Source organism: Ursus maritimus, unplaced genomic scaffold (genome assembly GCF_017311325.1).
Source record: "Ursus maritimus isolate PB19 unplaced genomic scaffold, ASM1731132v1 scaffold_1, whole genome shotgun sequence".
NCBI lineage: Eukaryota > Metazoa > Chordata > Mammalia > Carnivora > Ursidae > Ursus > Ursus maritimus.
The window spans coordinates 8403496-8428354 of record NW_024423343.1 but is presented as its reverse complement, the minus strand read 5'-3'; the positions used below and the strand labels follow the sequence as shown (position 1 = coordinate 8428354).

The 24859-nt window shown below is 45.9% G+C and overlaps 1 protein-coding gene and 3 non-coding genes across 4 annotated transcripts; all 4 read right to left on the bottom strand.

The window, feature by feature from the left end:
- Positions 1–686: 686 nt before the first annotated feature.
- On the bottom strand, positions 687–10430 carry NCL (nucleolin). Its single transcript, XM_008690350.2, has 14 exons — positions 10256–10430; positions 8999–9115; positions 7270–7753; positions 6689–6886; positions 6153–6239; positions 5816–5957; positions 4971–5095; positions 4251–4374; positions 3589–3746; positions 3015–3138; positions 2634–2767; positions 1900–2026; positions 1335–1528; positions 687–1163 (listed from the first exon to the last, which is right to left on the bottom strand). The coding sequence occupies exons 1-14, from the start codon at positions 10271–10273 to the stop codon at positions 1087–1089; spliced, it is 2109 nt and encodes a 702-aa protein (XP_008688572.2). The 5' UTR covers positions 10274–10430; the 3' UTR covers positions 687–1086.
- LOC121099928 lies at positions 1709–1843 on the bottom strand. Its single transcript, XR_005831652.1, has one exon. It is a non-coding gene; the product is annotated as a small nucleolar RNA SNORA75 (small nucleolar RNA).
- Positions 2425–2505, bottom strand: LOC121099939. The gene has a single exon (XR_005831665.1). It is a non-coding gene; the product is annotated as a small nucleolar RNA SNORD20 (small nucleolar RNA).
- LOC121099934 lies at positions 6041–6109 on the bottom strand. Its single transcript, XR_005831663.1, has one exon. It is a non-coding gene; the product is annotated as a small nucleolar RNA SNORD82 (small nucleolar RNA).
- Positions 10431–24859: the final 14429 nt, after the last annotated feature.

Below are 24859 nucleotides of genomic sequence, written 5' to 3'. Positions count from 1 at the left end.
GGGAGTGGGAGAGGAAGAAGCAGGCTCAGAGCAGAGGAGCCTGATGTGGGGCTCCATCCCATAACGCCGGGATCACGCCCTGAGCCGAAGGCAGACGCTTAACCGCTGTGCCACCCAGGCGCCCCCATATGGTCCTTAACTTTTATTAGAGGCAGAGGGAACAAGGAATACTTAAATGAGGGAGCACTGAACATAGTCTAATACCAAAGCCCTTTCTCATTGGTTTAACCTAAGGTTATTGGAGAACTTACAAAAAATACGAGGTCCACCTACTGGACTGGTAGTTTCCTCCCCAGGCTCACAGTCCCAAAGCCCCCACCGGTCCAGTCATCTGGCAAAAATTAATACTACTGAGTCATTGCCAATTCCAGGGTCCACGCTCTTAGCTGCATGCCTCAAGAGGCCTGACCAATGTGCTTCTGGCCCCTCTCCAGAACTTCTTCAGGATACCTGATATCCTCAGGCCTGCTACAAGCAGGATAAGACACAGCAGATTTCCAACAAGCCTTTCATGTCACCTTACCCGCCATTTCATCAAAACTTGGAGCCAGGATACCTGAAACCGATTTATCAAGCATTTCCAGGAGGGGTGGCGGGGTGGATCTGGAGTGGCAGAGCCAGCTTTGCCATGCTCCACCTTCAATGATAGTCCAGGAGAAACACTCTAGGAAGTACAAGTCTGGCACCAGAGTTTAGGACTTTTAATTTGTCCCAAAGTTGCTGAAGCAAAAATCATGATAAAACATTCTGCTTTCCTTTACACCCCCCAACGCAAAAAACAAAAACAAAAACTATTTGTAGGAAAAAAATGGTTTTGTACATGGGAAGAAACAATATAAATTCAAAACTTACAGATAAGGATTAGCTCTATCACTCATCTCTTTAAAAAGTTTATATGAATATCCAGTCAAAACCAACAGGGTATCGCCCTTGAAATGTTATCTATACGAATTTCCAAGTAGACCACAGGACTTTACTGTCTTGGAATGTCCTCAGAAGGCTCTGTCATTGATCAGGTAACAGAGTAAAAACCTCAGAGTCCTTTTCTTTCAAACAGAAGAGGGAAAGACAGAGGGATGGAAGAAACTATTCAAACTTCGTCTTCTTTCCTTGTGGCTTGTGGTCTCCCCCTCCTCCTCTGCCTCCTCGGAAGCCTCCTCGCCCTACAGGAAGTCAAGACACAGTTAAATAATGAATGCAAAGCTGCCGGGAATCCTCCCCTCCCCAAAGTGATCAGTGAGACTTAAGAGATTGATACAGGGAACCCTGGGCACATTCTGAGTGCATGTGCCAGTGTCCAGTGCATACAAAAGGAAGCCCCCCAGCTTCCTTACCTCCAAAGCCTCCCCGGCCTCTGCCACCAAATCCGCCTCGGCCTCCTCTGCCACCACCTCGACCTCCAAAGCCACCTTCACCCTTAGGCTTGGCCCAGTCCAAAGTAACTTTGTTTCCATCAATTTCACCATCTTCCATGGCCTCCTTGGCAGCTTTGGCATCTTCCTCACTGTTAAAGTCTACAAAACCAAACCTAAAATGCCAAATGAAATTGCCCATTATAGAACACATACTGAACAGGTGCCCAGATTAACCTCTCATGCTGGACACTGATCCCATAGGAAGTAGACTTGCTCAACTAAGAAAGACCCAAGTAATCGAGTAGCTACCTATAGAAGGTTGAAACTGGTTTTATTGACTGCATGAGCCCAGGAAATGTCTCACAAAACAGCAAAATACACCTCTGTGAAGACAGAAGGTAAAATAATGCTAACTGTGAATTGTCTCTTCTTCTCGTGCGAATCCATAAACTGCCACCAATCGACAGAAAGGAGCTCAATGAGAAGATTTGCTAGATGGGAGGTCTCCACTCAGCAGAAACTGAACATTCCCTGATCATCTTACCCTTTGGAGGACCCAGTCTCCCGGTCAGTGACTATCCTTGCCCGAACGGAGCCGTCGAACGACTCCTTTAATGTCTCTTCTGTGGTATCCTCAGACAGACCTTTGACGAACAAAGTTTTGGATGGCTCTACGAAAGAAAAATTGTACATTTTACCTAAAGCCACAATTCATAATAACCAGATGCTGGCTTTCAATAATGTCCAGTATTAGACCACTGGCCAAAAATGCTCATCTTAGCAGACGCTTAGCCTGTCACATAAAAGCTGTTTGAAAACAACCAGGTAAAAGCAACTTAGCAAACTAGTGCTGAATTAAAACAAAAGGTATAGATCAACCACCATTTTAGATCAACCACCATTTTAAGCTTACACTGATTGTACCAGAGTAGCTGAGATCCTGTCTCAGATCCTTTATGGAAAGCAGAAGCAAGGCAAACAAGACAGACAGCAATCCCTAAGCACACAGCTTTCACAAAACTGCACAGGCAGTAACCGGGGGCAGAAGTGCTGCTCGGAGAAGACATAACTGGATCAGAACTTGACTATCTAGAGGAATTTTCTTGCGATTTCATCAATTATTTTCTCAGATAATCAGTCATCATATCCAGTATCCTTCACTCAGCAACAAGAGGTAAACAAAAATGTTCATCTCCAAACTAGATTAAAAAAACCCTGATGCAGCAATGCACTGAGGAGTGCTGACCCACACCACCACACCCTATTAATGTAACTCACGGCTTCTTGCATTAGGTGATCCTCTGGGTCCCTGCAACTCCAGTCTGATTGCTCTGCCCTCAATTTCCCTTTTATTACAGGAATTTAAAGCTTCCTTAGCATCTTCAAATGAAGCAAATTCTATAAATGCATACCTGAGGACGAACAACCAATACTTAAAGTAAGTTACCAAGCACATTGTTCCTATGCTGTTATCTAATGCCACCAGGCCTTTTACCTCAAGGAGATACTTAAATGATGCTCTTTATACACATTTGTGGAACTACAATGATTCAGCGTCCTGTAACATCAGGAAAAAATAATTTTACCCCCCCCTTTTAGATCTATGCAAGACATTCTTAGAGCCCATAACTGATAACCTAAAGATACTAGTTATTTTACCCTTTCGATTTGCCATTTTGGTTCTGGGGCACTTTAATAAAAGTTGCCTTCTCAAATACTTCCTGAAGGGTTTCTTCTGTTGCATTGTAAGAGAGGTTGCTTAAAACCAGTGTTTTTGATTCACCTACAAAAAAAAAAAAAGAAGAAGAAGAAAAAGCCAAATGAAGACTCTGAAGCAATGGTCCTCAAGTTTAGTCACAGCTACCTTACTCAAGAACTTCAACACCCAGGAAAAGTTAACATGCCAACGTTGATGCAGGAGGACTCCTACCTGTCACTATTTGTCATGCACTGTTTCATTCCTGTTACCTAGAGATGTAAGAGCTACCCATCTACATCTTCCTAAAACAGTCTAATTAAAAAATGCACACCAATTAAGTAAAAACCATACACACAAAGGAAGCTAATTTGTCTATGTTCTAATGCAAAATGACTTTGTATAGCTCTCACTCAAGACACTGAGTTGTTATTACAAATAGAAGTATAACTTGTGTGATGTAATTTATTAGTTAACTTAAAGTACAAAGATGCAAAGATTTCAACCCATCAATCCTGGAATTCTATAAATTCTTACCACTCCAAGTGCTATTCTTTCCACCTCTATAGTCTTGACTTTGGCCCTTCTCTCCGGTATAGTACAGGGAAATAGACCGCCCATCTATCTCTGTTCCCTGCTTTTCTTCCAAGGTTTTTTCTGCATCAGCTTCTGTCTTAAATTCAATATAAGCAATCCTGCAACAAACAGTGGGGGGAAAAACATGAAAAACTGGTTTTTAAAAATCATATTCTTTTAACACAAATGTTTTAATCTCAGCAACAGAACCTTGTTTCAAACTGAGTACAATAAAAATGTTCTCTGTTTCAAACAAGCTGAAATGTTCTGGTTTTCTGCCATGTTCCACGTTTCAATTAAAACTTTCCTCCCATTCTACACAAGACTGCCAAGTACACCTAGAAAATTTGCTCACGGTAACCCCAACCTCACTGCATAACTACTATTATTTACAAAGCTAGGCACATTTCACAGTACTTTATACATATTAGCTTGCCTTTTAAAATCATGCTATGGGTTAAGTATATTATCCCCACTGTACAAACAAGAAATAGAGGCACTGATTAAAGGTTAATTTGCCCAAAATCACACACCTTGGAAAGTGAGATCAAAATTTCTTTTACAAAATCAGGGGAATGCATTAATTTTAATAAAACTCAACATTCCACAGACACAAAACATACCCTTTACTCTTTCCATCCTTGCTGACTAATCTGATCTCCACAGCATCTTCAAATACTTCTTTTAATTCATCCTGAGTAACTTTGTAAGGCAGATTTTTAGCCAAAAGTGTTCTTGCATCTCGATCTAGATAAAAAAGATAAAACTGGAAACGTATGGCCTAAAAGACACTTCCCTCACCCACCAAGATCAACTAATGGAAAAATTCTGTTCAACAAATAATTTGAGATCCTGCAATATACAAGGCACTCTGCTAGTATGGAGAGGCAGCAGTGGCAAAAACACAAGATACTGTCGTAACTGAAATCAAACTATGTGCTGAATACTTAGAACAGAGCTCAAACTGCAATTAAAATGCTCAATATTTTTTGAATTAAAAAATTATGAACGAACATTTTGAAACACGGCAAGTGAATAGAGAGAAGGTAAAGGACAGAAAAAGAGTAGGTGGGATCTAATCTAGTTCCAGTGAGGAAAAGACCCCTCTAATATTAACCAATTCTTTTTTTAACAAAGTCTATCTATTCTTGCTTACCTGACTTGGGAATCTGTAACACCAGCAAGCAGTGGATTTAACAGTTAAACTCATTTAATCCTCACATTATAAGGAAACCAAAGGAAAAAAAGCTAAACTATTAGGTCTGGCCACTTAGCTCCCAACTAGATACATATCCATTAACAAGTTAAGGAGTAGTATCACAATTACCTGAAGGCTTACATACCTTTCTTACTGTCTTTTCCCTTTGGTTTTTCTAGTTTAATTTCATTGCCAAAGACTTTTAAACCAGTGAGTTCCAAAGCTTTTTCCAGGTCTTCAGCAGATTCAAAATCCACATAGCCAAACTTCCTTTAAGGCGATTAAGATGAAAAAGGTGGTTAAATAACGAGCGGGGGGAAATCCCACAAAAGCATGAGCTACAGAACACATACTGCGCAAGCAATAACACTAATGTGAGGATGCGAACAAGGATTAGGTAAAAAAGCACCTACAGTATTTACCGAAGTCAAGGCTCTGTAAACTGCTGCTACATAGCAAGGTGGAAACACAGGGAAATGATGCAAGTTTACCTCTGAGGTCTTATTAGCCACACTGCTCATGACAATATTAACTGACAAAATAACCTGTGGTAGGCACTAAGAAAATCCTATCTAAATGCATTAACTATTACAGCTCCTCAAATCCAACTTTTATTTTTTAAAAGATTTTATTTATTTGAGAGCAAGCATGGGGGGGAGGGGCAGAGAGAGAAGCAGACTCCCCACTGACGAGGGAGCCTGATGTGGGGCTTGATCCCAGGACCCTGGGATCATGACCTGAGCCAAAGGCAGAGGCTTAACCGACTGAGCCACTCAGCCAAATCCAGTATTTTTAGATCTTTCTAGAATCGTAAGCATCAAATCTCATAACTTATTAAAAATCTAGTACTATTAACAAAATCTAAAGGAGATTTTGGAAACCTCAATTTGGGATTTTATATTTTGATAATCTAATAACTTAATTCATTAATGTCTAATATTTGAAGACTTGCAAACCCAGAAGGAATGTGCAGAACTTCCTCATACTCACCTAGACACACCAATTCTGACATCCACAACAGCGAGATCATTTTTAGCAAAAAGGTCACTGATGCCTGTTTTTAATTCAGGAGCAGATTTGCTGAAGTTCAGGTTTCCAACAAAAAGATTGAATGATGTAGTTGGCTCCGTAGCTGTGCAAAATATAAATGCAAATTAGTCTATTTGTAAAGTATGGCCTGAACTTTAAACTTCCCCTATGCCGTTTCTACACAGAGCACATCAGACATCACAGTATCACATCAGGTTTCAGTATTAAGTCCCTTTGTTGTTCATCACTTGTGCTATTAGGCTCCTAACCCTCCCCAATCCCCCATTCCTCAAGTCACCTTCTACTTTCTGTTTCTTGGCTTCAGGCGCTGCCTTCTGTTTGGCCATTTCCTTCTTTCGTTTTCCAGGTGCTTCTTTAACAGGCTCTGGACAAGAGGTCAAACAATCTGGTTACCAGTGAGTAGCCACACATAATAAAGTGCCTCCCCCCCCCCTTTTTTTTTAAAGTAACCTCTGTGCCCAACGTGTGGCTTAAACTCATGATCCCATGATCAAGAGTTGCATGCTCGGGGCGCCTGGGTGGCGCAGCAGTTAAGCGTCTGCCTTCGGCTCAGGGCGTGATCCCGGCGTTATGGGATCGATCCCCACGTCAGGCTCCTCCACTATGAGCCTGCTTCTTCCTCTCCCACTCCCCCTGCTTGTGTTCCCTCTCTCACTGGCTGTCTCTATCTCTGTCAAATAAATAAATAAATAAAACCTTAAAAAAAAAAAAAAAGAGTTGCATGCTCTACGAAATGAGCCCACCAAACGCCCCTTGAAGTGTCTCCTTTAAATAAAATTTCTGGCAGTGTATTTCAGAATCTAACTTGATTACCTTCCTCTTCTTCCTCCTCCTCATCATCATCCTCCTCGTCCTCCTCATCTTCCTCCTCGTCCTCCTCATCATCCTCATCCTCATCATCATCCTCGTCATCTTCGTCCTCAGCTGTGCTCTTGGGCTTCACAGCAACAGCTTTTGCAGGGGCTTTCTTCCCTTTGGCTGGCGTAGTCTCCATAGCTTCTTCTTCAGAGTCTGAAAGTGATGCGACTTAGTCAAAAACTCAAGAGGATTCTACCAAAACCATTATTAGTTCCAGGAAAATCTAAAGGAAACATAATCCTATCAATACCATCATGCATAGCAAATTATGGAAGGGAGAAACAGATCAGGTGGAAGCAAAATCCGCCATTATGAAAAATACTCACAAAATGTGCCATTGTAAGCATTTTATCAGGGTAAGGCAATCATTTTGGGTAACTTAAGTCTAGTGTGCCACAAACACCCCCAGAAAATGCCTGGAATGGTTTTCATTTAACTCCCAGGTTGTCACAGACAGAATATGTAGCATTACTGCCAAAACCTCATCCCTAATGTATCTTACAAAGTAGCCCAAGAACTATGCAAGAACTCCTTACCATCTTCATCCTCATCTTCATCCTCCTCGTCATCGTCTTCATCATCCTCCTCCTCCTCATCATCGTCATCATCTGAGGCAGGGGCAGCAGCAGCTGCTTTCATCACTGCTGGTTCGAATTCATCCTCATCTTCATCCTCATCCTCCTCGTCCTCCTCTTCACTGTCATCATCTTCTTCCTCGTCACTGTCTTCCTTCTTAGCATTCTTACCGTTCTTTGCTCCCTTGGCTGGGGTGGCTGCTCCTTTCTTACCAGGTGTTGCTACCAATGCCTTGCCTGGTGTGGCTCCCTTCTTGCCAGGTGTTGCTACTGCTTTGGCTGCTGCAACGGTCTTTTTGGCTGGTGTAGCCGCTGCCTTTTTGCCAGGGGTGACAACTGCTTTCTTGGCCGGTGTGGCAACTGTGACTTTTTTTGTTGGGGAAACCATCACCTTCTTTGCTGGAGTTGTGGTAGCCTTCTTGCCTTTTTTCTGAGGAATAATAACCTGAAGAATAAATAAAACCAAACATAAGGCTGTTTCCAAACCCAAAAAGACAGCCTTGGTCTCATGAATGAGTACTAAATTCTGGAAACTGGTTCTGGCTCCAGACCACATGTACTGCATGTATGTTAGCACGTTAAACTACAGGGCCATGACTTGGGTCCTTCCATGTGCCTGAAATCACAGCCTTCATCTTCAAGTACAACACTCAAGCATAAGGACCCTTCTTAACAGTTAAAATACCTCATACATTATAACCCCATCTTTAAAGCAACACAGCTTAACATGGACTCTGATAACGGACTGTTTGGACCCCACCTGCCACTGTGTGACAGCCTTACTCAAGGCTTTAAAAAATTTTAAGCCTCAACTTTTTTCCTCCTCTGTAAAGGATAATAGCACCAACCTCACATACTGTAAGAGATTATGAGTTGAGGTATGCAATTAGAAGTCTTGCATGTAAAAGGCTGGATGTGTTAAGTGCTACTAAATCATTTGGAGGTCCTACAGTGAGGGTGGTAAAATTCACCGAAGGCTCATTCTTAAAACCAGAAAATAAAATGAATATCAAATACACCAGTTAGCCCTTACAAAATTAATACAAAGAGTGAGCATCTTAAGCTTGATAAAAATCATTTATCTACATTTAAGTTACTTTTTGCTCACTGCTAGTTTTATTGGGTAACGTATTGTCAGTAAAACCCTGATTAAATTCTACACAAGAAATCTAAGCACAAATATAGCAGTTGTCTTTACAGTGAGCCAACAGTAACCAGTATCACAAAGCTTGTATACCATGGAATAGAGACTAAATCCTGCTTGGAGGCTGGGAAAATAATTACAATAATGACTATTATTACTACTGTGGTGAAGCTAACCTCAAACCTGAATACAATGTGCAGCAATGCCACTTACTTAACAGTTAACAGTCCAAACTGTTTATTCATCTAGCATGTTAACATACTCAAATTAGAAAAATGTCATGATTTAACACAACGTGTAACACAAAGCCCACACAGTGCTCCTGAAAAGGAGACTCCCAATCTTTTCTCTCAAATTCAAATACTTACCTATATCATCATGTCAATGAAGAGCTTGGAAAACAATCACTTCAGCAGGCCATGGATGAATGATTATAATCTTATTTTTGTCAGTACTTTCAAACATCCAGTACCACCTGTTTTAACTCCATTTCATAGCTGAATACACGTCTGCATTAAATCTCTGCATTAAGACGTATATAATTACCTCTTCTCCACTGCTCTCATCATCTTCATCTTCTGACATTTCCTCATCTTCACTGTCTTCTTCTACCTCCTTTGGGGGAGGAGCCATTTTCTTGGGGTCGCTTTGATTTTTACCAGCCTAAAACAGACATTTAGCACATTACATCTACAACATCTCAGACCATTCAATTCTGCCATCATTCTTCAGAGTGAAAAAGTTATCTCCCTTTCTTAAAATCCTTTCCTACTGCTAGATATACAAATTAACATGAAAACTATTATTGAGGTCAACGTTAAAAGAGAAAGTGCCAACCCCCACCCCATTATTCCTGTCAGGTTTTACAGAAACCCAAGGATGAAAAGGCAGCTACAACGAAATTATCTCCCTCCTCTTGCCTTCGTTAAGCACATCCGCTTTTAAAGCTATACTTGCAAATCAACCATTACCTCACGCATGAATTTAATAGACTACAACTGGCCAATTTTAACGGCCAACAATCCATAGCCCTTCACCGGGGGCGGGGAACTACAACTGGAAAAAAACCTTTGGTAAATTCTGACACCACATGCTACACTGTCGCCTGAATCCAAATTCGGGGGAGGATCTTTAAAACAACTTAAAAAGAAAAAAATAAGACCATCTTACCACCTCTGGTCTTCCCACTAAGTTCTTTCCCGTGGTAACAACCCCGCCCCTTCCAGACCCGGCGGGGCCACGTGGGGTTACCCCGCAGGTCACCATGTGCTCGCAGCACGGCAGAGAGAGCACGAGGCAGGGCCGCCTCCCGGAACCCAACCCGTGTCCGCCCGTCTGGCCGAAGCAGACACCCCGTAGGCCGCAGGGCCTCCATCTAAAGCAATCCCGCCGCTCCCCGCCTCAGCGCCAGGTCCCCTCCGTAGACGCCGGGACACACGCGGCGCGGCCCACGTGGCGGGCCGCGCGCTGGGGCACGTGCGTCAGGAGGCGGGGCCCCGCTTGGGCCCGTCGCAGGAGTTTGGCATCATCCCTCCACCCTGGGGCCCAGCGCCCCCTCCCCACTCAGTCTCGAAGTCTTTCCGCGCCGCATCAACCACCCGCGGAACCTGCCGAAGCTCTTCACCTCGCCACCAAATAGCCAAAAGCCGCGAGACCGTCCCAAAAATCGCGCGAGATTTCCCGCAGCATGGCGCCCTCGAACGCGCCCGGGACGGCGCGCAGGCCCTCCTCCTCGCGGTGCCGCGCGCGCGCTCCTCAGAAAGCAGGCCTCGACGTCCTTGCTTGCGCAAGCCGTCTTCTTACCTTTGCGAGCTTCACCATGATGGCGGCTTATGCCGGCGGAGTGTGTGGCGAGCGAGTGGCGCAGACGACCCAGAGGAACCCAAGCGACGTCGATGGCGGCCGCTGGTACAGAAGAACCCGGAGCGCGTACGCTTGGCTGCTAGCTAGAGCTCGAGACTGAGGCGAAAGACTGAGCCTGCCCAGTAATCGCCTCTGGAAAGACGACGACGGCGCCCTCGTGACTCCGTCTCAACCAATCAGAGGTTGCGCCTATCCCCTGGACCAATCGCGATCCTCTACCCAAGAACGGCGCGGGGCGGGGCGAAGGCGGGAGTGGGCGGGCCGAGGCGGGCAGGGGAGGGGGGGAGGGGATTCGTTGGCGGCGCCCTGGGGGCGGGACTCGCTTTGTGCAAGGCCGGCGCTGATTGGGTAGTGGGAGCGCGGTTCCTGAAGTGCCCCTCCGTGATCAGCTCTCGGGGCGCCTGCGCCGTGGGACGGACGTTTTTCGCGCCGCTTGTTCCCGAGCAGCGGGCGTTTGGATAGGGGTGGTCTCGGGTTCCCGATTGTGTCGACGTCCTGTCGATTCGAGAGGCCTTGGATATGTTGCGCGGCTCCGGCCCTCTCTGCACACTGAGCCCCCCCGGCGTCCGTGCAGAGAGTGGTTTGCCCACTCGTTTCCTCGCTGATGAGCAGGAGACCTCCGGAAACTCAGAGACCGCAAGGTTCACAGCGCCCTGGTTGGAGGCCCACCTCAGCCCCGCCCGCCAACGAACCAGGGCCAGAAAATCCCCGTCTGCAGGTGGTTCTCGGGCCACGTGTCCGAAGCTGACTCCTGAGAGCTGTTAATAAAGACAGTCTCGTATGTCTGTGAGCAGTGCACAAATACCACATTTAATGTCAAGTAACCTCACGCACTAGGTCTTTCCCCCGATGAGGAACAGGCCCGGAGAGAAACTTTCTGGTGATCACCAGGTGTCGTAACTGGGGTGGGGAGAGGAACCTGACCAAGCACAGGGCCAACCCTTTGACCACTCACAAGTTCCCTTTTTGTTCATTTGGGACTAAAGCATACATTAAAATGTGACTGCGAATTCAGCACCACCAAATGGTCCAGGAGTTGGTCAAAAGAGCCACAGGAAAAGTTCCCTCAATGGCGGAGGCACAGAAGATTCTTTGCATTGTGTTTCATTGGTGCCAAACTTAACCCAGAGCACTTCCTGCAGTAGAGAGCCTGCCTAGGACATATCCTGGGCATCTGGTACCTTAAATGTTTCTGCAAAACCATGCCTGATACCTTTAGCTATGACGATATTTCCACAACTGAACTGTTCAGAGTCACCTCTGGAGATTCTAATTAAAGAGGTTTGGGTTGGGGACCAGGATTTTGTATTTTAACAAGGGCCCATGGGGTTTCTGGTGAGCAATCAAGTTATTTTGCAATTCTTAGCTAGCATACTCCTGGGACTGAGTATGTAGGAAATCCACAGCTTCTCATGGGGGCTCTGATCAGAGAGGAGGCCAGAGCCAGTCCTGGGGTCAGCACCCTGCTTTCTGACCTGTGGAGATCCCCTGAGGAAATTCATTTTCTGAACTCGGAGATGGGAACCAGGGGACACTTCCTGGGTTATGGGGGACAGAAAGAATGGCATGGGCCAAGGCATGGTGGAATAAGACCCTGGTGTTTTTTTGTTTTTGTTTTGTTTTTAAAGATTTTATTTATTTGACAGCGAGAGCACGAGCAGGAGGAGAGGAGCAAGGGGAGAGGGAGAAGCTGGCTCCCCGCTAAGTAGGGAACCCGATGAGGGACTCGATCCCAGGACCCCTAGATCATGATCTGAGCTGAAAGCAGATGCTTAACTGACCAAGCCACCCAGGTGCCCGAAAACCCTGGTATTTTCAAGCAGTTTGGCACAGAGCAAGATTAGGGCAGTCATAGGAAGAGGCTGGAGAGATGAGCAGCAGGCATTATCAAGTGAAAATGTTCTAGAAATATTGGCATGGCTGGCTCCTTGTTCAGATCTGTTTATAACACCTCCTAAGAGGTTTTCCTTGACCCTCTAATGAAAAGTGCCACCCAGGGCCTCCCTATCACATCACCCTAATTGAGTCATCTACAGGCACATATTACTACCTGGCATTTTTCTTGACTGTTTATTGTGTTTCCTCCCTCCCCACCCATGAGAACATAGATTTTGTTGTCTGCTATATTCCTGGCACCTAAAGCATTGGCAGACACAAGTAGAGGTGAAAATTACTTGTTAAGGGAATGAATGAATGAATGATTTAGGTAAAAGAAGTAGTGGGGAATCCAGTATTGTTTAGTGTTCAAGTCCCTTGCTTTGGAGTCAGTCTGGGATAGAAAAACAGTAATGCTTAATATTTATATAATGTTCCAAGCAGTATTCCAGTTCTTTACATATTGATTCATTTATAAGAAAGTTACCTCTGTTTTACAGAACTAGGGCATAAAAAGGTAAATCAACTTGTCCAGGGTCACATAGCTAGTAAGTAGAGGAACTAGGATCCTACTCTGTCATCCCAGGTTCTTCATCTATAAAATGGGGGATCATATAGTACCAGCCTTTTGGGTCATTATGGGTATTAAGTGAGATGCCTCATGTATTTTTTGAGGGCACGTAATAAGCCCTAAGCCCTCAATTTTTTTTAAAGATTTATTTTTTAGAGAGAGAGCAGGCAAGCGAATGGGGGGAGGGGCGGGAGAGAGAATCCTCAAAGAGACTTCCTGCTGAGTAGGGAGTCCAACCTAGGGATGGATGCCATGACCCTGAGATTATGACCTGAGCCAAAATCAAGAGTTGGATGATCAACCGACTGAGCCACCCAGGCGCCCCAGCCCTCAATTAATTTTTTTTAAAGATTTTATTTGTTTATTTGACAGAGAGAGAGAGACAGCCAGCGAGAGAGGGAACACAAGCAGGGGAGTGGGAGAGGAAGAAGCAGGCTTCCCAGCAGAGCAGGGAGCCCGATGTGGGGCTCGAGCCCAGGACCCTGGGATCTCACACCCGGAGCTGAAGGCAGATGCTTAACAACTGAGCCACCCAGGTGCCCCTCAATTAATTTTTAGCCATTGTAACTATTGACAGACCTGGTGACTTGGATAGAGAGGGAGAAAGGATAATTTACTTCCATTATCTGTTGAGTGTGTAAGTGGAATGACACAAGCAGGGCTGTAGGTTTTGGGGGGAGCTGATGAGCTCAGCGTTGGACATCTTGAGTGCATGAGGGATACCCATTGCTTCAGGCAGTTGATCCTGCAGAGATGGTCTCATAGCCACAGGCACCGGTTGTATGAGGAACCTGCCCAGAACAGCAGCCAGAATGAGGAGAGGAGGCAGCCCAGGCCTGGTGGGAGACATCTGGAAGTGGAAGGAGGCCCAGAGGCAGAAGCAGAGCCAGAGACGGGAGTTTTATTTTTTATTTATTTTTTAAGATTTTATTTATTTACTTGAGAGAGCACAAGACTGGGGGGAGGGGCAGAGGGAGAAGGATAAGCGGACTCCAAGCTAAGGCAGGGCTCCACACAGGGTTCGATCCCAGGACCCTGAGAACATGAACTGAGCCAAAGTCAGACAATTGACTGAGCCACCCAGGCGCCCCGGAGAGGGTAGTTTTAGAAGCCAAGGAAAGAGAGGGTTTCAAGAAAAAGGGAAGAAAGAACAGTATTCACTGCCACAAGAAGGTCAAATGAGGTGAGGTCGGAGAGGGTCTGCTAGGCTTGGTATTGAGAAATGATGGAGATTTTGGCAAGACTGTTTCATTGTGTGGGGGCAGAAGCCACACTGGCAGTGGATGGAGAGCTGGTGGTGCTAAGTGCAAGGTGCCCTTATAGGAAGCACCCTTGGGAGAGGGAATGTTCCCTCTACTGATGCTGTTCAAGGAGGAAGATGATCTTTGGGATAGCCTGTGGAGAAGCAGCCAGCAGGGAGAGAGTTGGAAGGTCAGAAAGAAAACGAGAGGACAAGATTGAGGAAGGATTCTTGAATAAAGGGGACACCCCTGAGTCCAGACCAATGAGACTGAAGGTAGGAGTAGCTGTGTAGCCGTGTGGTACCGTGTAGCTACCAGTTAGTATGCCAGAATGTGGGCTGGGGGGCGGCAGCAGCAAGGCTGACCTGTTAGTCCGGCTCAGGAAGTGCCTCCTAAGTGCCCAGCCGGTACCTGGTGCATGAAAGGTGCTTAGTAAACATCCACTCATTGAACAGAGTGTGGGCCTCGGAATCACAGTAGCTCCCGTCTGTTGGGAGAATGGGAGGTTGTCTTCTGAAAGGAAAGGGAGGGAGCAGAGAGTTTACTGAGTACAGAGTGGTGGGAGAAAAGAAGGGGACACTCTCTTAAATGCCCAAGGATTGAATTAAAGGCATGCAAAGGTTGGGGCGTCTGGCTGGCTCAGTTGGTGGAGCATGAAACTCCTGATCCCAAGGTTGTGAGTTTGAATCCCATGCTGGGTGTAGAGACTGCTTAAAAACAAAATCTTTTAAAAAAATAAAAGGTATGTAAGGGAATGTAAATGGGTGCGGCTGCTATGGAAAATGATATAGAGGTTTCTCAAAAAATTAAAAAATAGGGGCGCCTAGGTGGCTCAGTCATTAAACGTCTGCCTTCAGCTCAGGTCATGATCCCAGGATCCTGGGATCGAGCCCCACATCAGGCTCCCTGCTCGGCAGGAAGCCTGCTTCTCCCTCTCACACTCCGCTTGCTTGTGTTCCCTCTCTCGCTGTCTCTGTCAAAGAAATAAATTTTAAAAATCTTTAAAAATAAATAAATAAAAATAAAAATAAATAAGAGGTGAGTAAACACCAGATGAAATAAATTGCTTATAGCCAGAACAGGGAAGAGCAGATGATGGCTTTGAACAGAATGAGGCCCTTCAGGGTGGACATCCCTCGCAAGGTCCTAATGCACTAGACCTTGGAGGAGGGGAAAGTGTAGTGTGAGCCTGCCCTGGCATATAACGGGGTGGCAAACAGGAGATATTGCCTCTCCACTCTGTGCCCTTCTGCCTCTGTGTTTTTCCTCTATCACATGGAGACAGGAATTATTTTTCCCTTTGCCAAGGATATCGCTAAGTATTAAGAGTAAAGGAAAGATGGCTCAGATCTGCATCCTCAGGGGTTCTAAATCTGAGATTCTGGAAAGGAAACCATAGGTGACTTACCCGAATGCCCAGAAACTTAAGTATGGCTCCCTCCAGCGTGGTTCTCTTACAGCCAGGATTCCAGTGCTCTCCTCTATCCCTGTAGAGGGATAACCAGGACCGCAGGGTCTGTAACTAGGACGGCAGGGTCTACACAGGGTAGAGTGACAGGAGCATAGGAGTTTTGTTTCCAAGTGCTGCCTTTTCTTTTTTTTTAACATTTTCTAAAAATGACTTATTTGTTGTATTGCAAAGCACACACAGGGTATAAAGTTCAAAAAGTTCAAAAAGGTACACAGTAAATGGTGTCCTTCCTCCCTGTCCCCTGGCCACCGTGTCCCAGGACAGCACCAGCAGCAGTCTCTTGAGTATCCTTCCAGATTCAGCCACTGCTGAATAGACCCGTGTGTATTTCTTACATTGAACACAAATGCTATACACTCACCTGAACGCGCCCTGCTATTTTATTGACTAGATTTATCCCGGAACTCTCCATCAGGGCATGCAGAGCTGCCTCGCTCTTTTAATAGCTACAGAGTGTGCCTCATGCAGAAGGATCCTTTATGTAACTATTTGTCCTTACTTCTGGACGTTTGGGTTTGTTTGCTGTGTGTTGCTTCTACAAACCGCCATCGTAAATAAACTTTTCACATACTTTATTCTGCATATATTCCATTATTCCTGTAGAATGCTTAAATGTACAACAGTGGGGTCAAAGGGTATGGTCTCTCACATTTCCACAGATGCTCTCCCAAGTGTGGCCTTTGGTTGGGGCTTTTGGTGGCAGCTCCAGCCAAGGGTGATCACACCTGCCCTGGCCGGCCCGGGCTATCTGCTGCCCCCAGAGCTCCAGGGCTGAGACAGCAATGCACATTTCGGCAAAGGAGGAAGATGGGGGAGAGGTGTGACGTCACCACATCCACTGGGGTATCGCTCTAATTCTTTTCCTCGAATTTTCATACTGGGAGTCTGACCAGCCTCTGACACCAGCCCACAGCCTCGGGTAGTGCCTTGAACAGCCACCGGCCACCAATTCGCCCTGCTGCCCGGCACAGCCCTGTTCCCAGCCCCCACTACTGACAGTACCTGTCTGCACTAGGGGGTCCACTCTGGGCATTCAGGGAAACCTCTGCACCCCCTAGACCCATCGGGCACAGTGGGACTCACAGCCTGAGGGGGTCCCACAGCCCACTGGAGGGAGTCTATGCATCCTCAGAAGGGTAAACTCCAATTCCCAGAGCCAGGCCCCCAGGAACCCAATGCCTCAATTAAGGCTCCAACCAGCAATGAAAAATCACCTCAGATATTTAACACAGAGGGAGTTTAAAGCAGGGAGTTGGTTGACAGAATTGCTGAGAAGCCAAATGGGGCATAAGGCACAGGTAGAAAGCTGCTGCCACCCTCAGACCGGGGTTCCGTGGAGGGCTAGTCCACTGAAAGGCCACAGTGGAGGTCGAGGGACCGGGGACTGCTTCCAGGGCAGCTGCCCAAAGCAGAGGGTCAGCGCTTTGGAAGGAAGGATGCAAGGCAGCAGTGGGCACCCCACTGGCACTGAGAGGAATTCACAGCCTCAACTCCAGAGCACCCAGCTCACCTGTGCCCAAAGGCCTGGGGTGTCTGCTGTGAGGCAGTGAAGATGGGCAGAGCCAACTTCCCTTTACCAACCCAAACCCTGCTTCTGTCTTTTTCTCTTCCGTGGGGCCTTCAGATGCTGTCCAGAACTCTTTCTCCCCCACCAGGCCTTGCTTGGTGTCTAGGCCAGTGTTCCCATGTGTGAAGCAACCTGAGCGTGGAAGCCACCTAGACTTTGTCTTCTCTCAGCCCGGAGCCAGCCCTCAGCTCCCTGCTGCTCCAGTGGCCAGACCTGCCCCCCAGGAGAGAAAACCTGTGTGACAACCACCATGATCCCCACAGGTCTTCCCTGAGCTCTCAGGGGTTGTGGGCTCTCATTCCCACCTCCCCAGCACCGACCTGCCTCTTCTCTCCAGGGGCTCCTCCTGTTCCCCTTCCCCTCCCTGTGGACTGTTACCCTACCTTCTACTTCACAGAGGAAAACAGACCTCCCCAGGGCACTCCCCCAGCCTTATTCACATCCAGCCAAGTCCCTAGCTCCCCTTCAAGGCTCCAGGGAAGCTGGAATCATTTCTAAAACAACACCCTTTCTCCGGAGCCCTCCCTGCCCTCCTGGGGGCCCACGGGAATGACCTCCCTCAGGCACACCTACCATTTCAATATCTCCTTTCTTCTATTACCCTTCACTGGAGCAAGCTTCTGGAATCCATGAGAAAAGACCCTCAGGCCCTACAGGAGGCTCCTGCCCCTTGCTCTGGGGGGACCCCACAGCCCTCTCCCCTTGGTTGCTAGCCCAAAGGACACTTTAGATCTTTTCCGGACCTCTCAGTGGCTTCTTTCCCTTGACCACATCTTCTCCCCTGCCTCCTTCCCCCTCCTTCCATCCTCTCCTGGGATCACCTCCGTGTCCCCATGGCCTCCACTCCCTTCTGTGGATAGCCCTGCCTCTGGCCTCTCTGCTTGGGGCACCTTGTCTGGTGGCAGCTCTGCCATCACAGTTCCACCTCCCAGTGGATGATGGCCACCGGATGGTGCCCAAAGCAGGATCTCTCCAGGAGCAACTTCCTCCTGGGCTCCAGACTCCTTAACCCTTTGGCCTGCCAGACATCTCCCTTTGGTGTCCTATAAATCTTCAAATGTAGAGAGCCACCAACTGAACTCAGCTTCTTCATGCTGAACTGCAGTCTTTCATATCTCAGTAAATGAGACACAGCCAGCAGCCTGCCCAACCTTCCCAGCCAAGAGCCAGACATGTGGCCGACCAGACCCTCTCCCTCGGCTCCAGCAGCTGATGCCTCCCAAGACGTGGCCTTCAGGAGTCTTTGGAATCAGTCCACACTCTTCCCACGGCTTCTCTCTCTCTTCAAACCCTGTCACTTCCTGCCTGGATCAACACCAGTCTTGCCCCGTATCTTGATCTCCCCTCCCCATACAGTAGTCACCTGGGTTTTTTATTCTATTTTTTAAATATATTTTTAAAAGATTTTATTTATTTACTTGTCAGAGAGAGAGACAGGGAGAGAGGGAACACAAGCAGGGGGAGTGGAAGACAGAGAAGCAGGCTTCCCGCTGAGTGGGGAGCCCGATGTGGGGCTCGATCCCAGGTCCCTGGGATCATGATCTGAGCTGAAGGCCAGATGTTTAACGGACTGAGCCACCCAGGCGCCCCATTCATGTATTTTCTTGTATTAATTTTGGTTTTTAAATCTTGCATTATAATATCATGTTGACTACCGAGGTTTGGGCCTTAGATTTTGCACGCAACTGCCTCATTTGCTCTCATCCAACTCACGGTCCTGTGCCCTGCTATGACCGCCAGGATTCAGCCAACTGAACTACTGGCCTTTTCCCAGCAGGCCCCCTGCCAAAGATAACCTTGGCCCCAACCCTGGCCTCCTGGTCAACCCTCAGTACTCAACCATCTCTTCCAGGAGTCCTCCTGTTATTCCTAGACTGGGTTGAGGGCTCTTCTTTGTCCCTAAAACACCAATCACAACACATATGGGTGAGTATGCTTACAAGTCTGTCTCCCTACTCAGCAGTGAGCTTCTTGAGGTTTTGCAGAATTTATCCTAAAAAGATTCACCCTTTTATTGCTGCTCAATAAATACTGATTCCATGAATGATGCCCACATGCCTTAAGAGCCACCGGAGGAACTTCATGACTAGCTATGGAGATCCCCAGAACTCTGACCAGTATTCCAGAGACTGTGAAGATCCCAGATATTCCAGAGAACCAGGCAGCTGCCTCCAGGTCCTATAGTCTAACCCCAGCCCATGGCCACCTTGTCAGACCAAGGGCACCCTTCCCAGCCAGGTACTCTCTCTCCTGAATCTCCACGGTCCCCCACTTGGCCTCAGCCTCTGTCTCCATCCAGTCCTCTGGTTGTCCTCCTGGCTTTAGGGCCCTTCTCTGTCAAAGGATTAAAAGGTAAGGTTGATGGGGTGCCTGGGTGGCTCAGCTGGTTAAGCGTCTGCCTTCAGCTCAGGTCATGATCCCAGGATCCTGGGATCGAGCCCCACGTCAGGCTCTTCTGCTGGGAGCCTGCTTCTTCCTCTCCCACTGCCCCTGCTGTGTTCCCTCTCTCGCTGGCTGTCTCTCTCTGTCAAATAAATAAATAAATATCTTAATAAATAAATAAATAAATAAATAAATAAATAAATAAAATCTTTTAAAAAGAGAGAGAGAAAGAGGTTGAAAGTAGATGAGGGTCTAGACCTCAGCTTTGCAGATTCAGAAACCTGAACTTTAAAGAGATAATTTATACCTTACACTTAAAAATAAAAAAGTGTTGGTGAGGATATGGAGAAACTGGAACCCTTGTGCACTGTTGGTGGAAATGTAAAATGATGCAGCTGCTAGAGAAAACAGTGTGATGATTCCTCAAAAAATTAGAATAGAGGGACACCTGGGTGGCTCAGTTGGTTAAGCGTCTGTCTTTGGCTCAGGTCAGGCTCCCAGAGTCCTGGGATCAAGCCCCACGTTGGGCTCCTTGCTCATCGGAGAGCCTGCTTCTCCCTCTTCCTCTGCCTGCTGCTCCCCATTTGTGCAGGTGCGTGCTCTGTCAAATAAATAAAATCTTTTTAAAAAATTAAAATAGAGGGGCGCCTGGGTGGCACAGCGGTTAAGCGTCTGCCTTCGGCTCAGGGCGTGATCCCGGCGTTATGGGATCGAGCCCCACATCAGGCTCCTCCGCTATGAGTCTGCTTCTTCCTCTCCCACTCCCCCTGCTTGTGTTCCGTCTCTAGCTGGCTGTCTCTGTCAAATAAATAAATAAAATCTTTAAAAATAAAATAAAATAAAATAAAAAAATTAAAATAGAATTACCATATGATCCAGCAATACCACTTCTGGGCATATATCCAAAAGAATTGAAAGCAGGGTCTCAAAGACATTTGCACATTCATGTTCAATAGCCGTGTCTGACTATTATTCACAACAGCCAAAAGGTGCCAAATGTCCATCAACAAGTGAATGGATAGGGGCTCCTGGGTGGCTTAGTCGGTTAAGTGTCTGATGGGTTAAGTGTCTGATTTCGGCTCAGGTCATGATCTCAGGGTCCTGGGATCAAGCCTTGAGTTGGTGGGGGGGCAGGTTCCCCCTTAGCGGGGAGTCTATCTGTCCCTCTCCCTCTGCCCTTCCCCCTGCTCATGCTCTCTCAGTCTCAAATAAATGTTAAAAAAATGTTTTAAGTGAACGGATAAACAAAATATGGTATAAACACACACACACACACACACACACACATATACACACAATGGAACGTTATTGAGGAAAAAAGAAAGGAAATTCTAACACACGCTACAACATGATGAGCGTCGGAGACATTATGTTAAGTGAAATAGGAAAGTCACAAAAAGACAAATACTGTATGCTTTCACCTACATGAGTTATCCAGAGTAAACTCACAGAAACAGAAAACAAGACGGCAGCTGCCAGTCGCTGGGGAGGTGGATGGGAATGAAGAGTTATTGTTTAATGAGTATAGAGTTTCAGTTTTGCAGGATGAAAAAGTTCCAGAACTTGGTTGCACAACAGTGTGAATATACGTAACACTACTGAACAGTATACTTCAAGTTTAAGATGGTAAATTCTATTTCATGTTTATTTTACCACCATTTTTAAGAAGATAATTTAATTTTTCAAATAAGAAATACGTTCAAGAAACCAAAAAATATGAAAGGATAGACAGTAAAAAGCGTCTCTTGCACTCCTGTCTCCCATTTCCTGGTTCCTATTCCTCTACCTGCACAGGTAACCGCTTTTTAAAATGGGTCGGCCATAAAGGACGAAAACCATATACTCGTCTCAACAGACGCAGAAAAAGCATTTTACAAAATCCAACACCCTTTTGTGATAAAAACACTCAACAAAGAAATAGAAGGTTAGTTCCTCAATCTGATAAAGGGCAACTACAAAATTTCCACAGCTAACATCACACTCAATGGTGGAAGACTGAAAGCTTTTCCCCTTAAGATAAACAAGACAAGGATATCTACTCTCACCACTTCTATTCAACATTGTATTGGAGGTTCTAACCAGGATAATGGGGGTGGGGAAGGCATCTGGTTTGAAAAGAAAGAAGTAAAACTATCTCCACTTGCAGATGAGATTATCTGATATATAGGAAATTCAACAGGATTCCCCCAAAACTATTAGAGCTAATGAAAAGTTCAGCAAAATTGTAGGATATAAGTGTGCAAAAATCAATTTTATTTCTGTAAAATAGCAATGAATAATCAAAAATGGAATTAACCATTTTTTGAGAGAGAGAGCACGTGGGCAGACAGGGTGGAGGGGCAGAGCGAAAGGGAGAGAATCTTAAGCAGGCTCTGTGCTAAGCGAGGATTCCCACACAGGGCTAGATCTCATGACCTAAGCCAAAATCCAGAGTTAGATGCTTAACTGCCTGAGCCACCCAAGCACCCCAATCAAAAATGGAGTTAAGAAAACAATTCTTTTACACTAGCATTGAGAAAAGTAAAACACTTAGGAATAAGTTTAACCAAAGTAGTGTAAGATTGTACACTGAAAACTACAAAGCAACATTAAAAGAAATCCTGGGTTTGTCAATTGGAAGACTTAATTTTATTAAATGGCAGTACTTCTCAAATTAATACACAGATTCAACACGATCCCTATCAAAATTCCAGCTATTAAAACAAAAATTCTAGCCATTTTTGCAGAAATTGACAAGCTGATCCCCAAATTCTTGTGACCATGCAAGACCCAGAAGAGCCGCCACAGTCTGGGAAAAGAACAAAGTTGGAGGACACACTTTCTTACCTCAGAACTGACCCCAAAGCTGTGGTAAAGAAGATTGTGTGGTGCTGGCATCAACAGACAATATAGATCAATGGAACAGATCGGAAAGTCCAGAGATCAACCCATGCATTTATGGTCAAACTGATCTTGACAAAGGTGCCATGACAACTCGGTGGGGAAACACTCTCTTCAACAATGGTGTGGGGACAACCGGACACCACATGAAAAAGAGTAAGACTGGACCCTATTTCACACCATTTACAAAGATTAAGTTAAAATGGATCCATGACCTAAATAAGAGCTAAAACCATCAAACTCTTATAAGAAAGCACAGGCATAAGTCATTCTGATCTTAGAGGAGGCAATGATTTCCTAGATATAACACCAAAGGCATAAGCAACAAAAGAAGAAATAGACACACCAGACTTCAGCAAAATTAAAAAAAAACAAAAAACTTTTATGTTACAAAGGATGTTATCAAGAAAGTTGAAAGACAACCCACACAATGGGAGAAAATATTTGCTAATCTTGTATCTGATCTGGGTTAATATCCAGAATATAAAAAGAATTTCTGCAACTTAACAAGAGCAACAAAAACAAAATACTCAATTAAAAAATGTCAAGGGGTCTGAATAGACATTTCCCCAAAGATACACAAATAGCAAATAAGCATGTGAAAAGTTCCTCCACATCATTAACCACCAGGGAGACACAAATTGAAACCACAATGAGATACAATTTCACACCCACTAGGACAGCTACCATCAAAAAGTCAGATCAGTGGGGCGCCTGGGTGGCTCAGTCGTTAAGCGTCTGCCTTCGGCTCAGGGCGTGATCCCGGCGTTCTGGGATCGAGCCCCGCATCAGGCTCCTCCGCTGGGAGCCTGCTTCTTCCTCTTCCACTCCCCCTGCTCGTGTTCCCTCTCTCGCTAGCTGTCTCCCTCTGTCAAATGAGTAAATAAAATCTTTAAAAAAAAAAAAAAGTCAGATCAGAACAGGTGTTGGTGAGGATGTGGAGAAACTGGAGCCCTCGGGCACTATTGGGGGGAATGTGAAATGGTGCAGCTGCTTTGGAAAATAATCTGGTTAAACATAGAGTTACCATATAATACAGCAAATCCACTTTTAGGTTTATAGCCAAGAGAAATGAAAATTTGTGTCCATGTAAAAACTTGTATATGAATGTTCATAGTAGCATTATTTATAATCAAAAGTAAAACCACCTAAATGTCTAACAACGAAAGAAGGGATAAACAAAATGTGGTGCATCCATACAATGGAATTTTTTCAGCAATAAAAAGAAAAGTAGGGCGCCTGGCTGGCTCAGTCAGAAGAGCATGTGATTCTTGATCTCAGGGTCATGAGTTCAAGTCCCACGTTGGGTGTAGAGATTACTTTAAAAAAAAATGAGTTATTTACCTATGCTACAACATGGATGAACTCTGAAAACACTATGCTAAGGGAAGAAGTCAGATGTAAAATACCACATATTTTATGACTCGATTTATATGAAATATCCAAAATCAGCAAATCTTTTTTTAAACATGTATTTATTTAAGTAATCTCCACACCCAACATGGGGCTCAAACTCACAACCCTCAGATCAAGAGGTGCATAATCCCCCAACTAAGTCAGCCAGGTGCCCCCACAATCAGGAAATCTTTATTATTTTTTTTTTTAAGATTTTATTCATTTGTCAGAGAGAGAGACAGCACAAGCAGGGGAAGCGGCAGGCAGAGAGAGAAGCAGACTCCCCACCAAGCTAGGAGCCCTTTGATGCGAGGCTCACTCCCAGCAGCCTGGGATCCTGACCTGAGCCAATGCAGACGCTTACCCAACTGAGCCCCCCAGGCGTCCCCCAGAAAATCCTTAAAGACAGAAAGGAGATTAGTGGCTTCCAGGGACTTGAGCCAGTGGGTACCCCCAGAAATGATCATGGAACTAAGATAACAGAGAAGGGTCATGGGAGGCAACCACAGTAGCAGAAAACTCATATATTCGTATTTTCGTTTGCTAATCTATATGGGTTATCATCTCTACTTTGAGGGATCTTGTAAAGAACCAAGAAGTTTAAATATAAGAGTTAAATGTCACCATCATCACTGGGGTGCTGTGGCTGGTGTGACCTAGGGCAGAATGCCCCCTGGGGCTGGCTGTCTTCTCTTCAGTGAAAGGAAGGGCTAGGTCACCTGTTCATCACAGAGCCGCTCTTCCCACTCTCGGAAGGGAGGCGCAGTGGCCTGATGTGGCCAGCAGGTGGCAGCGCCAAGGCACAGCCTGGTCCTGGCCAAGCCTGCGAGCCTGTTCTCAGAAGACGCAGCGGCGGGCTTCTCCAGCCGGATCCTATAGCTCCTGTGCTTTCTTGGGAACCCCGACTTTCGGATGGCAGCAGGGCCAGCTCCATGGGTGTGTGACCCATACTTCGAAGGGTCCTGGGATTGGTTCAATGCTCTGCTGTTGCTGTCTTGAAACCTTAACAACTGTTGAACAGGAGCCTGGCATTTTCATTTTGCACTTGGCCCCAAAATTATGGTGCTGGGTGGCAGAACTCATACTGCCTCGGGGATCCCCATCACTGCTATTTCTTAGAAACATGCTAGGCCCTTCCCTTTGCTGGGCCTTTCCTCAGCCT